Below are 13450 nucleotides of genomic sequence, written 5' to 3' on the forward strand. Positions count from 1 at the left end.
AATGAGCATGGCAGCTCATGCCTATTATCTCATGGTCAGGAAAATAAAACAGGAAGACTGCTGAGTTCAAGGCTAGCCTGGGCAACGTAATGGGACTGCTTCAAGAACAAAAACCAAAAATGGCTTGAGAATGGAGAGATGACTCATTCATTAGAGCACTGGTGGAGAATTCAGCTTTGATTCCTAGAACCTACCTTATCTTAAAACTATCCCTAACTGCAATTTTGAGGGATAAAATGCCATCTTCTGATTTCCGCAGGCACTAGGCACACACATGGTGCACATAAATATACAATAAATAAATCTAAAACAAGGAAAAATCAAAATAATCACCCACTTAAACAAAAAAGTTAAAAAGTCAGGCTCGATGGTATAATCCCAGAACTCACAAGGTAGAGGCAAGAGGACCACTGCAAGGGTGGGGGCAGTCTGGTCCGTATAGAGCTCCAGGATAAAATGGCTACCCAATTCAAAACATCCCTCAAAAGAGAAAATAAAGTAAAATGTGAAAATCAAAACATTGAGGAATACTTCCCTCCTATAAGAACAAAATAAATTTAAATTCATGATGTACTTATGAAAAAGTATATTTTAATGTCTATGGCTTTAATATATTCATAGCTGCAAAACAGTAGTAATGTGTCTTCTCTAGGTCCTGCTTTTAAGTGAATTAGTACATACAATAAAATCAATAAAGGCATGCACGCAGAATGTAGGCCAGAGGTTGAGGAAGCCCATCTATGTGACTGTTAAAAGCCATATTGATTCAGAGTATTTTATAAGGTGGTCCTGGTAGCTCTTCTCATTTCATGGGCCATCTCAACCTTTGTTTCTCTCTCTAGATGGAGGCAATGGACAAACTGCCAAACACTACAGAGCATTTCATGGGTGCCTCTGTGGTCTCCTCCCTTGGGCTTCTGGCTTTTGCACTCAGTCCCTCAAACTTGCATTCTGTCCCTACAAGTATGGTTTTTGGAGTTCCTGGGCAAAGCTGGTCATTTCTTTGAATAAGCCTTTGGAATTGCTCAAAATGGGCTGTCCCATGTCCTAGGGACCTCATCAGAGCACATTTTCCTTTCTAATTACTTCTATTCATTATTTTTAAATGAAAAATAGCTTTAATTATTATTTTATGTGTATGGGGTTTTTGCCTGCAGGTTTGTCTGCACACCACTTTCATGTGTGGTGCCTATAGAGGTCAGAAGAGAGTGCCTGACTCCTTGAACTGGAGTTAGAGATGGTTGTGAAGCCACCATGTGGGTACTGAGAACTGAACCTGGGTCCTCTCTGGAAGATCAGCCAGTGCTCTTAACCACCAAGCCATGTCTCTAGCTCCTTTTAATAAAAAGTATTAATTAAATAACACTATAGAATTTTGTAACAGCAAAGAATAAAAATCATATACTTTCATTTTAGAGAGACAGGAACAGAGTGATTTTCTTAAGAATAGCAAGTTTCAGATATCCTGGACCTAGTCCAATTATTTTTTGTAACATACCACAACATTTTCTACCCAAGGTCTACATGTAGTATTCAAACATGCCAAAGTTTCCTGTCATTTTCCCCCTTAATATCCACTTTTAAAATATTTAGCTTTCTTTGTGATTTTACATCCAACTTTAATAGCCAAATCTTCATTAAGAGGTAAATTACTGAATTATTTTTTTAAGCACTACTTAAAAAGCATCCTACAGGGACTAGAGAAACGGCTTAGTGGTTATGAATATACAGTGCTTTTTTAGAGGACCCAAGTTCAATTCCCAACGTCCAAGTCAAAAAGTTCCCTACTGGCCTCTTCAGGCCATCTGAGCGCGCGCGCGCGCGCGCACACACACACACACACACACACACACACACACACGCACGCGCACACACACACACACACACACACACACACGCACGCGCACACACACACACACACACACACACCGCCTTTTTTAGAGTACTTTTCTTTTTTCCATAAATGTTCATTAACCTTCTACCTATAAGTCAGTGTTTAGGAGCTATAAGTAGTTCTTAGTCTTCGCCTTGATTTTTAGAACATTATTATGCACATGAAGTATGTGCATACACACACACCAACAAACTTCACACACATATCCATACATATCATATGAAGGTTACAGGACAGTGTTGTAGAGTTTGTTCTCTTTCTGCTTTTAGATGGGTTGTAAAGGACTCAGAACTACTCATTACTAGAAACACACTAGAAGTACCAAACCAGATAATTACCATAAGAATGAAGATGCCAAACCCATCATATACTATGGCCTATTTCTGTCATTATGTATCCCTACCACTAGACAGACATTCAAGTCACTAAAAATGTTGTCCAGGGCTTAAGAGTTGCCAACTCCCACTTCATTCACTCTGCTATGGTATTATAACCCAGTAAATTAGAGAATGAAGTTTGGATAGCTGGAAAACACTAAAATCTTCCAATGAAAACACCCCCTTTCACTTTCCAGCCCAACCTTGCTTTCTGGGAACCAGACTCCAAGCAGAGTCTCATTTTTTAAAAAGTCTCAGTAGTTGACTTTAGGGGTTTCCTCTAAAATGCTGCCAATGGAGTGTTCATCACAGCCCAGCTTTTATTCAGCCACCCGTCCATCGCCCTCACCCTGTGAACTGCACAGCAGTGCTGTGGGTATGATATGGGTACGGAAACCTTGCTCTCAGCTTATCTAAGTATATACACCTAGAAGCGGAACTGCTACATCCTGCAGTAATTCTATTTTAACCCGAGGAACACACTTTTCACTGCTATCAACAATGCACAAAGATTCCAAATTCTCTGTAACTTTACCAACACAACTTTTCTTTTGTTCATTTTAAAAATGTGTCCAAGATTATCCTTCATTTACTTGTCTTAATTTTTTATAGTACCTTTGTTTGTGCACATGCACATGTCCATAGCATGAATGTGTGGTGGTCAGGGCACAACTTGTGAGCACTGGCTGTTTCCTCTCCCAGTAGAAGCTCATGGTCACAGGCTTGCTGCTGAGCCATTCCATGGGACCCCAAGGTGACTCTTTACAGCAGCGATCCCAGCTTCTTCAAGTGCCAAGTTTCCCTGTAGATGTCCATTTGTAAATTCTATACCTCATTATTGTTTTAAATAATAAAGATCCCTTCCAACTTTGATAGAGAGACACTATTTCAGAAAAAAAAAAGTAAAATCATGCTCAGAAAGAGAACAAAAACCTGAATTTAAAAAAAATCTCATATAATTAACAATCCTAATCAGATACATTTATTTTTCCTCTTTAATTCTTTTTTTTTTTTTAAATTCAGGCATGGTGGTATACAACTATAATGCAGGTACTTAGGAGGCTAAGGCAAGATAATCTCAGATTTAAAGCCAGTCTGGGCAATTTAGTGAAACCCTACCTCAATAATGAATAAATATAAACTATTTCCTTTAGTGTCAACTCTATGACTGGCTCACTAATGCATGCCTCAAGTCCTGGTCAAGAGCTGAAGGAGAAGGATCACTTGAATTCAAAAGTTCAAGGGTGGTGTGAACAGGACAGTAAGGTCCAATAATGATCTGCAACACTGCAACAGTTATAGCAAGTGAGCAGAGAAGAAGGAAACACGCCACAGCAGCAATCTTTTCTGAAAGAAAACTTTTCACTGATACATCCTGAAGGTTCCTCATGGGAGATGCTCCCTGTACTCCCTACTAGTAGAACTGAGTGACAGGAGATTAGGAGAAAGGTACCTGAGAGCCCAAAAAGCAAATCTATAAAAAGAACTAAGGCAGGCAGCTAGGCTGATAGACTAGTCTGCTTTAACTTGGGCAGAGTTTATGATTCAGTTAAATTATCTTTAGTAACTTAACACACCTTAACTTAATACTAACACTAAGATAGTTTGTGGACAAACAGATAGCTCACTTGGCAGTAGGCAAGCAGTATGCTAAAAATAAATGAATTCTCACAATCTTACCTTTACTATTCATAGGTAAGACTCTAAACTAAATAAAGGGGGGCTCTCTATTATTACTTAAAAGTTCAGTCAAAGCAAGTACTGAAAATTCTAAACTTTCCTAATGTTGTGTAGCTAATAAGATGTAATCCTTAGTCTTCTAATTCTAGACATCCAACTTTTCTATTCAAGGAAAAGAGTTAACAAAAAACCATGTAGGATTGCCTTTCCCTTCAGACTGAAGGTTTGTTAAGGAAATAAAGTAGTTTACTACAACTCCAGCCACAGAACTAACTACTCCCACAAGGTCAACCTAAGTCCAGGTCTGGGAGAACGTGACCTGACAGAATCCGAATTAAGCCTGTTTTCCATTGCTTTTAGGCCCGTGCTCACAACAGCAAAAGTGAAAAGCAACCAAATTTTGTTCCGATACTACTTTTCAATAGGCGGATAGTACACCAAGTGAGTTCCAGGATAGCCAAGACTGTACAGAGAAACCCTATCTCAAAAAAACAAAAAAGCTGGACTGGAGAGGTGGCTCGGTGGTTAACAACACTGACTTCTTCCAGAGGCCCTGAGTTCAATTCCCAGCAACTACACGGTGGCTCACAACCATCTGTAATGGGATCCGATGCCCTCCTCTGGTGTGTCTGAAGACAGCTACAGAAAACCCACATACAGAAAATAAAGAAATACATATTTAAAAAAAAAAAGCTTGATGATCTGAAACTGATTCCCCACACCCACATTTGAGAAAGGAAGACTCAATTCTTTCAAATTGTCCACTGATCTTACATGCCTGCTGTGGCAAACATGCACATACATACATACAAACAAACATATATACATATACTCATATTTATACACACAAAATAAAGATAAAAAAATTCAGAGCCTGTAGTGATTACAGGTGACAGTTATCTGTAAAAAAGCAATGTTAATAAATTACAAATGTGATATAAAAGTATGGTCCTTGAGGTCAGGGGTCCTGAGACATTTTTAAACATTTTTTTTAAAGGTCAAACTACGTTCCTGACAAAACATACATTAATGTGTGTGTGTGTACTGATGTATGGGTACATGTATGCATGTTAACACAGCACTGGTGCAAAGGGGCTCAACCTGCTAGTGCTCTAACATAAACAAGGATAAACCAGCATTGTGCTGTAATGGTGTCACTGTATTTCAGTTAGGCCAAGTTACTGAAAATGTCCTTGGGCCTGAATGACTCAGCAGTTAAGAACTCAGGCTGCTCTTCCAGAGGAATTGGGTTCAATTCTCAGTGCCCACACAGCTACTTATAACCATCTGCCACTGCAATCCAGGGGATCCGACTCCCTCTTCCGGCTCTCCGCAGCAGCAGACACACAGTGCACACAACACACATAAAGACAAAGCACCGTACTCTCTGACAGGTGTGGCAGTGTACACCTTTGATTTCAGCACTTGGGTGGTGAGGCCCCAATCCAGGTAGTGAATTCTAGGCAAGGGAGAGCTACTTGGCAAGTTATAAGCCAGCCAACGGCTACAGCGAGACCTTGCCTTAAATACATGCACATGTGCGAGCACACACACCATTACATGCACATGCTCAAGCGTGCTCGCGAACACACACACCTTTTATCAACTACCAACCTTTTCTAACTATGTGACAAAACAGGAGTATTCATAAGTCACTCCTGCAGCAGTGTCTATAATCAGATGTAGAAAAAGGAGTTGGACAATTAGGTTGTGAATTGAACTAACCTTTTTTTTCCAAGAAATGCTATTTTCACTTGAAAGAATGACAGAGAAATTATGGTTATTTTTGATTCAGTGTCTGGCAGATTTAATTAGCCTATGGCTAAAAGGAAAACAATCTACAGTATTTACTGCTAATGATAAAGATTAGCTTTAGAAACTGTCCACGACCATGAGTTTTACATGATTTGAACAATAATGATTTTTCTGAATTGTACTAGTATCAATTGTGAATTTTCTTTTTTTTCTTTCTTCTTCATTTTATTAAGAAAAATCTTTTTAGGTTGGGAGGAAATCTTCTCATTGCATAACAAACTGTGTCAGCATTTGGAAGATATGAATAACTTCAGTCTAGTTTGTCAGTGGAATGTTCCCAAATAACTCAATACATGTAACAAAACCATGAACAGATACACCTGAAGTGTAAGTCAGACTAGTGTCTGTGGTTCAACCAATACTTAACAGTGTAAGGAGTGCACTGATACAGTGTCAGACAAATGCCAACCAATCTTTGTGAAATAATCATCCCTGAAGCTATACCATAGCATCATTAATTAAATATCCTAAAAGGTAAACACTTTTTCTCAAACCCTTATCTGTATGTAAAATCCAGAAATTAATATGGAAATTTATCTGTCTTCTCTTAAAAAGTTAAATATGAGCATTCTTTTTTTTAAATAAATATTTATTTTATTTGTATGAGCACACTGTAGCTATCTTCATACATACACATCAGATCCCATGACAGAGCCATCATGTGGTTACTGGGATTTGAACTCAGGACCTCTGGAAGAGCAGTCAGTGCTCTTAACCACTGAGTTATCTCTCCAGCAAATATGAACATTCTTCTCATTAAATAATTCTGGTTTAGGGAAGCCAAGTTAGTTTCCATTAAAATTTTTTCTATTCATTAAAAACCAAACAAGACAAAACTCTGAGGGGTTGTTTTTCCTTTTCCATCATGTGGGTCCCAGGGATTGAACCCAGGTCATTAGGCTTGACAACAAGCTCTTTTGTTTGCTGAGTAACTTGCCAGCCCAACACATTTAAAAAGTACTGATTTCAACCTAGGAGGCAGAGGCAGGTAGATCTGAGTTCAAGGCCAGCTTGTTCTGCAGCTATGGCTTACAAGAAACCCTGCCTTGGAAAAACAAACAAACAAACACCCCAAAAGTATTGATTCTAATTTCTAAATTGGAAAATACTGAAAGAGATCCACAAATAAAAACTAAGTCTGTAATGAGTCTTGAACCTCAAACATCTACAGAACTGAAACACATGTTGTTCTTTTCTTCTTCTCTTTCTCCTCTTCCTCAGTCTTACCATAGGCCAGGCTGACCTCAAACTCATGGTAATTCTCCTGCTTCAGCCTAGCCTATCCAGAAAAGATTGCCTGGGACTGGAATTACGAATGAACAGGAGGAGCCATGTGGGTGACAGGAACTGAACCAAACAGAGAAGAGCACCCAGCACTCTTAACCACTGAGCCATTGCTCCTGCCAAGGAAAACATTTCAAGTTCCCACTGGTTAGTAGCCAGAGTAATTTTTAGGTCATAGACATTCGCTGGTGATATGAGCAGCTCGACTAGTGGAAGTCTTCTAAGTGTGTGCCGCCATGCCACGCCCAGCCATGATGTATTTTGTAGGTGCCACTCAAAAGATTATTCTCACAGTAGTGTCCAGCAGACTATTCTCACAGATGGAGTCTCCCTTACCATTGACTTTACCAAATCTAAATGGAAAGCATGTGTGGTTTTGGTGTTAGAAGTTCATAAATGATACAAAAATCCAAAAATGTCTGTGCAGAAAGGAATAGTAGCAATGCCTTACCTATATGCCTGTAGTGCATTAGGCTGAGAAAAATGTAAGATAGTAGGATATGGTATCAAAAATCAAGACTTTGATACGCACCTGAGATAAAATCACTCCCTTGAATGTTAAGTCAGAAGCACAAATTTCTTTTTAATCTCCAAAATTGAGATGAATTAAAATGTAAACATACTTGTAATAGGTGCTCATTCAAGCAAGCTCCTGCCTCTAGCCAACTCTAAACCAGAAGACATCAAATGAGCAATGCATGTCAAATGTTTATTATACACTCTCATTCAGTATAGGCCTCCAGTAAATGTCCACTACCCCAGAAAACACTGACAATATTTTAATAACCCACAATCTCTGTCAGGCATAGCTATCCCCGGAGCTGGAGAGATGGCTCAACAACTAAGAGCATTAGTTGCTTTTCCAGAACCCTCATGATAGCTCACAACCACCTATAAATCGAGATCCAGGGAATATGATACCCTTCTCTAGACCCAGCAAACAACAGGCACACATGCAATACACAGACATACATGCAGGCAAAATATCCATACACATAAAAATAAAAATGCTTAAAAAAACCACACCAAAACAAAAAACAAGACAACTATATTAAGGGTGTAGTGGTAGTGGGGCATGTCCTTAATTCTAGCACTTCAGAGGTAGAGGCAGGTAGATCTCTAAATTCAAGGCTAGTTTGCTCTATACAACAAATCCCAAGTTAGCTAGGGGTACATGGTAAGAGCCTGTCTAAAAATGAACGCACCCAAAACAAAATGACTACACATTAGAAACACAAGAGCTTGGGCTTAATTGCCTCCCCCAAGTGAAACAAAAACAAACATGCACATACGCATTTTTCCTAAAGCTGCTTCATTCTTTCAAAACCTTCCCAATAGTGCATATTCATTTGGCATACTAGTAAACCACGAAAAACAAAGATGTCTTAGTGTTTTAAGAAAATTATCAACGAAGCAATTCTGAAGTCAGTTGTCTTATAAATCAGAAAAGCTGATAGGAAGCTAAAGTAACAATTTAAATCCTAATGATATTTCTATCAGAGATCTCATATTGTTTCATGCTTAAACTATTATTTGAAGAATTAGACAGTAGTTATTTTAAGCACAGTAAGTATGTTCCAAGATTTGTGATGAGAGAGGTCAGTCTCTAAAGTTACTAGACTTACTAGCTTAGCAATGTTTTTCACTCTGTGCACTTTGAGCCAACAAAGCTATTTCCCAAAATCAAAACAGCATAGCCCCTTTATTAAACCTTTCCAACCTGATTTCATATTTTATAGTCAAAATTATGTTATTTAATACTCATACTTAGCATAAGTTGTTTTCACAAGATCTAATTACTTTTCTAATATATTTTATATTCTATTCGTACCAACAAACTTAGAATTTTTATAAAACCTTTGCAAGTTTACTAGAAATGCTACAAAAGAATCCCCCTCTACTACTAAACTTAGGAATAGATGATCTTAATTTGCTTACTCTTGATACATTTTACTGGAATTTGTTCACTACCCATTTCCTATATTGAGCTGTATAACCTTCTTTATGTTAATACCCTCTAACTGGCACTGGACAATCCTCTACTACACTACAGGGAAGAAGTCAAGCTTTGATGAACATCATCTAGTAACTCCTTAAACACTATTTCAAATAAGTACTCACAAACACTTCCTTCGACTTGTCTTTCAAAATATTTTGAGTATTTTTTGAAGGAGTTGGATTGATACACTGAAAGGTACTGAGTATTAAATAGAAATCTATGAATCATAAAATTGTGACTTCAGAAGGGTCACATCAATTGCCCTCTAATAGGCAATTCCCCACTGACTCTTTAATGGAACATAAAGTGCAAAGTAACGTAAGTTTTATACATATACAGACAAACAAATACATCCTAAGAAACACACATACAGAGCTAACTGCAAATAAGGGAGAAGAGAATCAACCATACTGAATCCTATTAGAGTCCTTTCCAGAAAAAGGTAAATTATAGTGAGTTGTCAGGACTCTCACTAATACCTGCTAATGTCCATGCAGATGTCGTTCACTATCACTTTTGCAGATGAAAGGAATCCTAAGACTTAAATGATTCTTTCAAGGTCACACACAAAGTTAGAAATCAGGTAAAATTAAATTAAGCTGGCAGATTTTATCCTCATTTTAATCAACCTCTTCTCCACATATTTCAATGACCTCACTCTACATGCTGCTGTGTTTACACATAGTAAGGTAGCTACCATCCAAACTTGATTTTGTAAAGTCAGTAAGAAAGGAATCATGTCATGTGAATTATTTTTATTTTTCAAGCTGTATTAATTGTTAAAATGGCCTTTAGAATATACTAGGCTAACTCTCAATGTACAGCAATAGCCCTGCCTCCTCCAAGGCATACACATTAAGACTCAATCCAAAAATCACTATTTTCTTAGTATGTTATATTTCACATACATTATATATGTAATCCAACCAGGGAGAAAAAATGTACATACAGGCCTTGGAAAACTTCAGGTGTAAGTAACAAATAGACTGTTTAGAGGTAATAAAAGATGTTTCTGTCTCATTACACGTACTCATCATTTTTAGAAGCTCTGTTTTGTGGTACTGGAAATCAAGCCCAAGGGAGTATACATACTGTGATTTACCACTGAACACCCCACTTATGTGATCCTGAGTAAGTCACAGAAATATTCTAATTTCTAATGCACATACATCGATTCAGTCATTTGACAGTGGTTATAGACATGATCCCAAAATAGTCTAATATGCATTTACATATAATTTTAAATTACCTATCATAGTAGCCAGTTAGCTTCATATTTAATTTATTAGTCTATAGTGGCAAACCATGAATAGTAAGAGTAAATTATTTACTTATTTTAAGGATAACTTTAAAACAGAGTAGGGTGGCACATGCTTGCAATCCCATAACTTGGGAGTGAGAAGCAAGGATGATATAGTAAAATATAGTATTCAGAAGGATGAGGGAGAAAGATTGAGAGTGCAAGGCTATCCTGGGCTACAGCTACATGAGACCTTGTCCTAAAGAAAAGAGTAAGAGTGATAGGTGGGAAGGGACACAGTAAGTCTAGCAACCCTATAAAAAGTTAGATGTAAAGTTCCAGTATCACCTAGCATTTTAGGTTTGTAACCAAAAAAAAACTTAAAAACATCTCACAAGAATGTGTACATAGTGCTTATAGTAGTAGTGGAACTGGTAAGAAGGGATAGCCATGGCTCCATGAAGATGAACACATAGCACAATGTGGCATAACTTCATACCAGGACACTTAGAACTAAGAAAGAAACATTCTTCTTACAGTGGATGAACCTTCAAGTCAGATAGCCATAAATATCAAAAATGTTCATTCTACCTACATGAAGAATTCAGAATAGGCAATAAAAACACACAACAATGTTTTAGGCTGGAGTAGCTGAGAAAAAGAATCACTGCTAATGACGTATCAGGGGTTCTTTAAATTGCAGTAAATATTCTAAGATTTGACTTAGGTGCTGATTGTGCAGCTATTTAAACACATTAAAAACCACTTTATATGGGTGAATTGTATAGTATGTAAATCACAGTTCAAGGAACCTGTCAGAAATAGGTAGCATAAAAATTAGATTGGCTGGGCTGGAGAGATGGCTCAACAGTTAAGAACACTGACTGCTCTTCCAAAGGTTCTGAGTTCAAATCCCAGCAACCACATGGTGGCTCACAACCATCTGTAATGAGATCTGATTCCTTCTTCTGGTGTGTCTGAAGACAGCTACAGTATATTCATATAAATATAATAAATAAATCTTTTTAAAAAAAGAATTAGATTGGCTAGCTACTTGATATTTTTCTGAAATTTCTAATTTTGCACTATTTATCAGCTTTATACTTCCTAACTTGTGATTTTCCCATTCTAAGTATTTATATTAGCAAAAACAAATCAGCATTGTTCAATATATAAAGCTAATGACAACTATAAATTATACATTTTAAAAATTGGCTTTCGTTACATATAAATTACTCCAATATAAATTTGGGAGCTGAAGAAATGGTTTAGTGGTTCAGTTCTAAGCAGCCAAATGGCAGCTCATAACTGGCTGTAACTCCACTTCCAGGGGATGGGCCACCGTCCTCTGGCCTCCTTGAACCCCAGGCACACACAGGATGAACATACACATCTAGACAAAACACCCCTACACATATAACAAATCTAATTTAAAAAATGTCTTCCACTGTAAAAAATGATCACAAAATAAGCTTCCTAAGCCTTCAAACAATCTCTGAACAGCCACACACACCCTGGGACATACAGCTCTTCTGACTACTGCAGTAAGCTAAAACCCGATAAACTACATTAAAAGACTGTGGCACTGGGAAAAGTAAACAAAAGTTGCCACCTCTATACCGCAAATGCTCAAGTTCAGAAACCGACCACAGCAGTCTGAAGATCAGTTACATGAACATATACGGGGACAAGAAGCTAAATTCTTGACTTAGAACGATTTGTGTTTTAAAAAAAAAAAACCCTATATTTATTTTTTAAAAAAGTCATAATGGAAACTGTGTTTAATACATCGAACCTTGGAAATAGCTGTGTCTATGACAACGAAGCGTTCTTTTCCCCTTTTAAAATAATGCGTGATGGTGTCAGTCCACAGCCTACGATTCCTCACTGCAACCACCACTAAGGATGACAGCTTTGTATAACCCTTTGGACTTTCTATGTAAGAACGCAAACTGGTGGTCTCTTCTCAGAGAGGAGTGAAAAGATCTGTGGACAAGCTCAAATAAGGGGTGGGGATAGGTGATCCTTTGACTGAAAAAGAGCACGTCGTGAGTCACATCTTGAATCAGCTAGGACCCGAGAGAAACCCAGGCCGCTGGAAGGCACTGCTAGCATCACCAGGACCGCCTCTCGCGGCAGGGTTGGTTTCTTCTTCTTCTTTTTTTTAAGCGGAGAAGTTGACTCCTGTAGTTTGGACGTTGGAGTAAAACCAGAGTCGGGCCGATTAGAAAAACCTGCTTGTGGAGGCGTCTCAGGCCCTGAGAAGTTACGAGGTCACCGCTCGCTCCTCCATCGCCCTCGGCCCGCGACGCCTGGCGTCCGGGCCGGAGCGGAGCCGGAGCTTCCGCCGCTGCCGGGCCTCCGCCGCGGCCGGTATTCCGGCCGTACGCACCCGTGTCTGGCCGGCTCGGCAGGACAGGCCTAGGCCGCACCCGGCGGGCCCGGGCGCTGTCGCCGGTGGAGGCGGAGCAGGCCCGGCACAAACTTCCCGGCGCGGCGCCCGCGTCACCGCCGCTCGCCCGCCCGCCCGCCCAGCGCCATGCCGGCCGCCGCGCCCGCCCGACTCCGTACGCAGCCCGCGTCCCGCCGCGGCCCGAGGCCGCGCACCCCACTGTACCTCCAAGTCGCGGCCTTTGTTCTTAAAATTCTTGAGCCGTTGGTTGTCCAATTTCTCGTTGTCCGCCATGGCCGGGCCGGCGACTCTCCCCCCCCGCCCGGGCCCCGCGGGATCCGCCCCAACCACCGCGCCGCACCGACGCTCCCAGGAAGCCGGCCGCCGCCTGCGCCGCCCGCCCGTTCGCTCCCTTCCTCTCGCCCGGCCTCCGCGGCCTCCGCTCCCTGGCTGCCCTCGCCTGCCCTGAGCCCGGGTACCACAGCAGCTCTGGCGAAGGCGACAGCGGGGCCGGCGGCGGCAACGGCGGCGGAATGTGCTGCCGGCTGAGAGGGGGAGGCAGCCTCGATCTGAGAGCCCGGCTTTGCGGCCACGCCCATCGCCGCCAGCCCGCTTCACCGATTGGCCGGCCGGGCTCCGGCGTGCTTGGCCAATCAAAAGGGGCGATGGAGAGCGGGGGCGGAAGAGCGAAAGGAAAGGGGAAGGGGGAGTCTGGGGCAGGAAAGGGCCGGGGCGCAGGAGCTCGGGAGGGGAGGGGCCACGCGCGGAG

The 13450-nt window shown here is 40.5% G+C and overlaps 1 protein-coding gene across 1 annotated transcript in view; it reads right to left on the bottom strand.

Annotated features, from left to right (window-relative positions):
* The window catches only part of KPNA4 (karyopherin subunit alpha 4), a 52327-nt gene extending 39092 nt beyond the window's left edge, over positions 1-13235 (bottom strand). Inside the window, exon 1 of the mRNA XM_080916428.1 lies at positions 12907-13235. Within this exon, the coding sequence (XP_080772554.1) occupies positions 12907-12975 (69 nt within the window). The 5' untranslated portion in view covers positions 12976-13235. The remainder of the gene's footprint in view (positions 1-12906) is intronic.
* Positions 13236-13450: the final 215 nt, after the last annotated feature.

Source organism: Micromys minutus (assembly GCF_963924665.1).
Source record: "Micromys minutus genome assembly, chromosome: 4".
Classification (NCBI taxonomy): domain Eukaryota; kingdom Metazoa; phylum Chordata; class Mammalia; order Rodentia; family Muridae; genus Micromys; species Micromys minutus.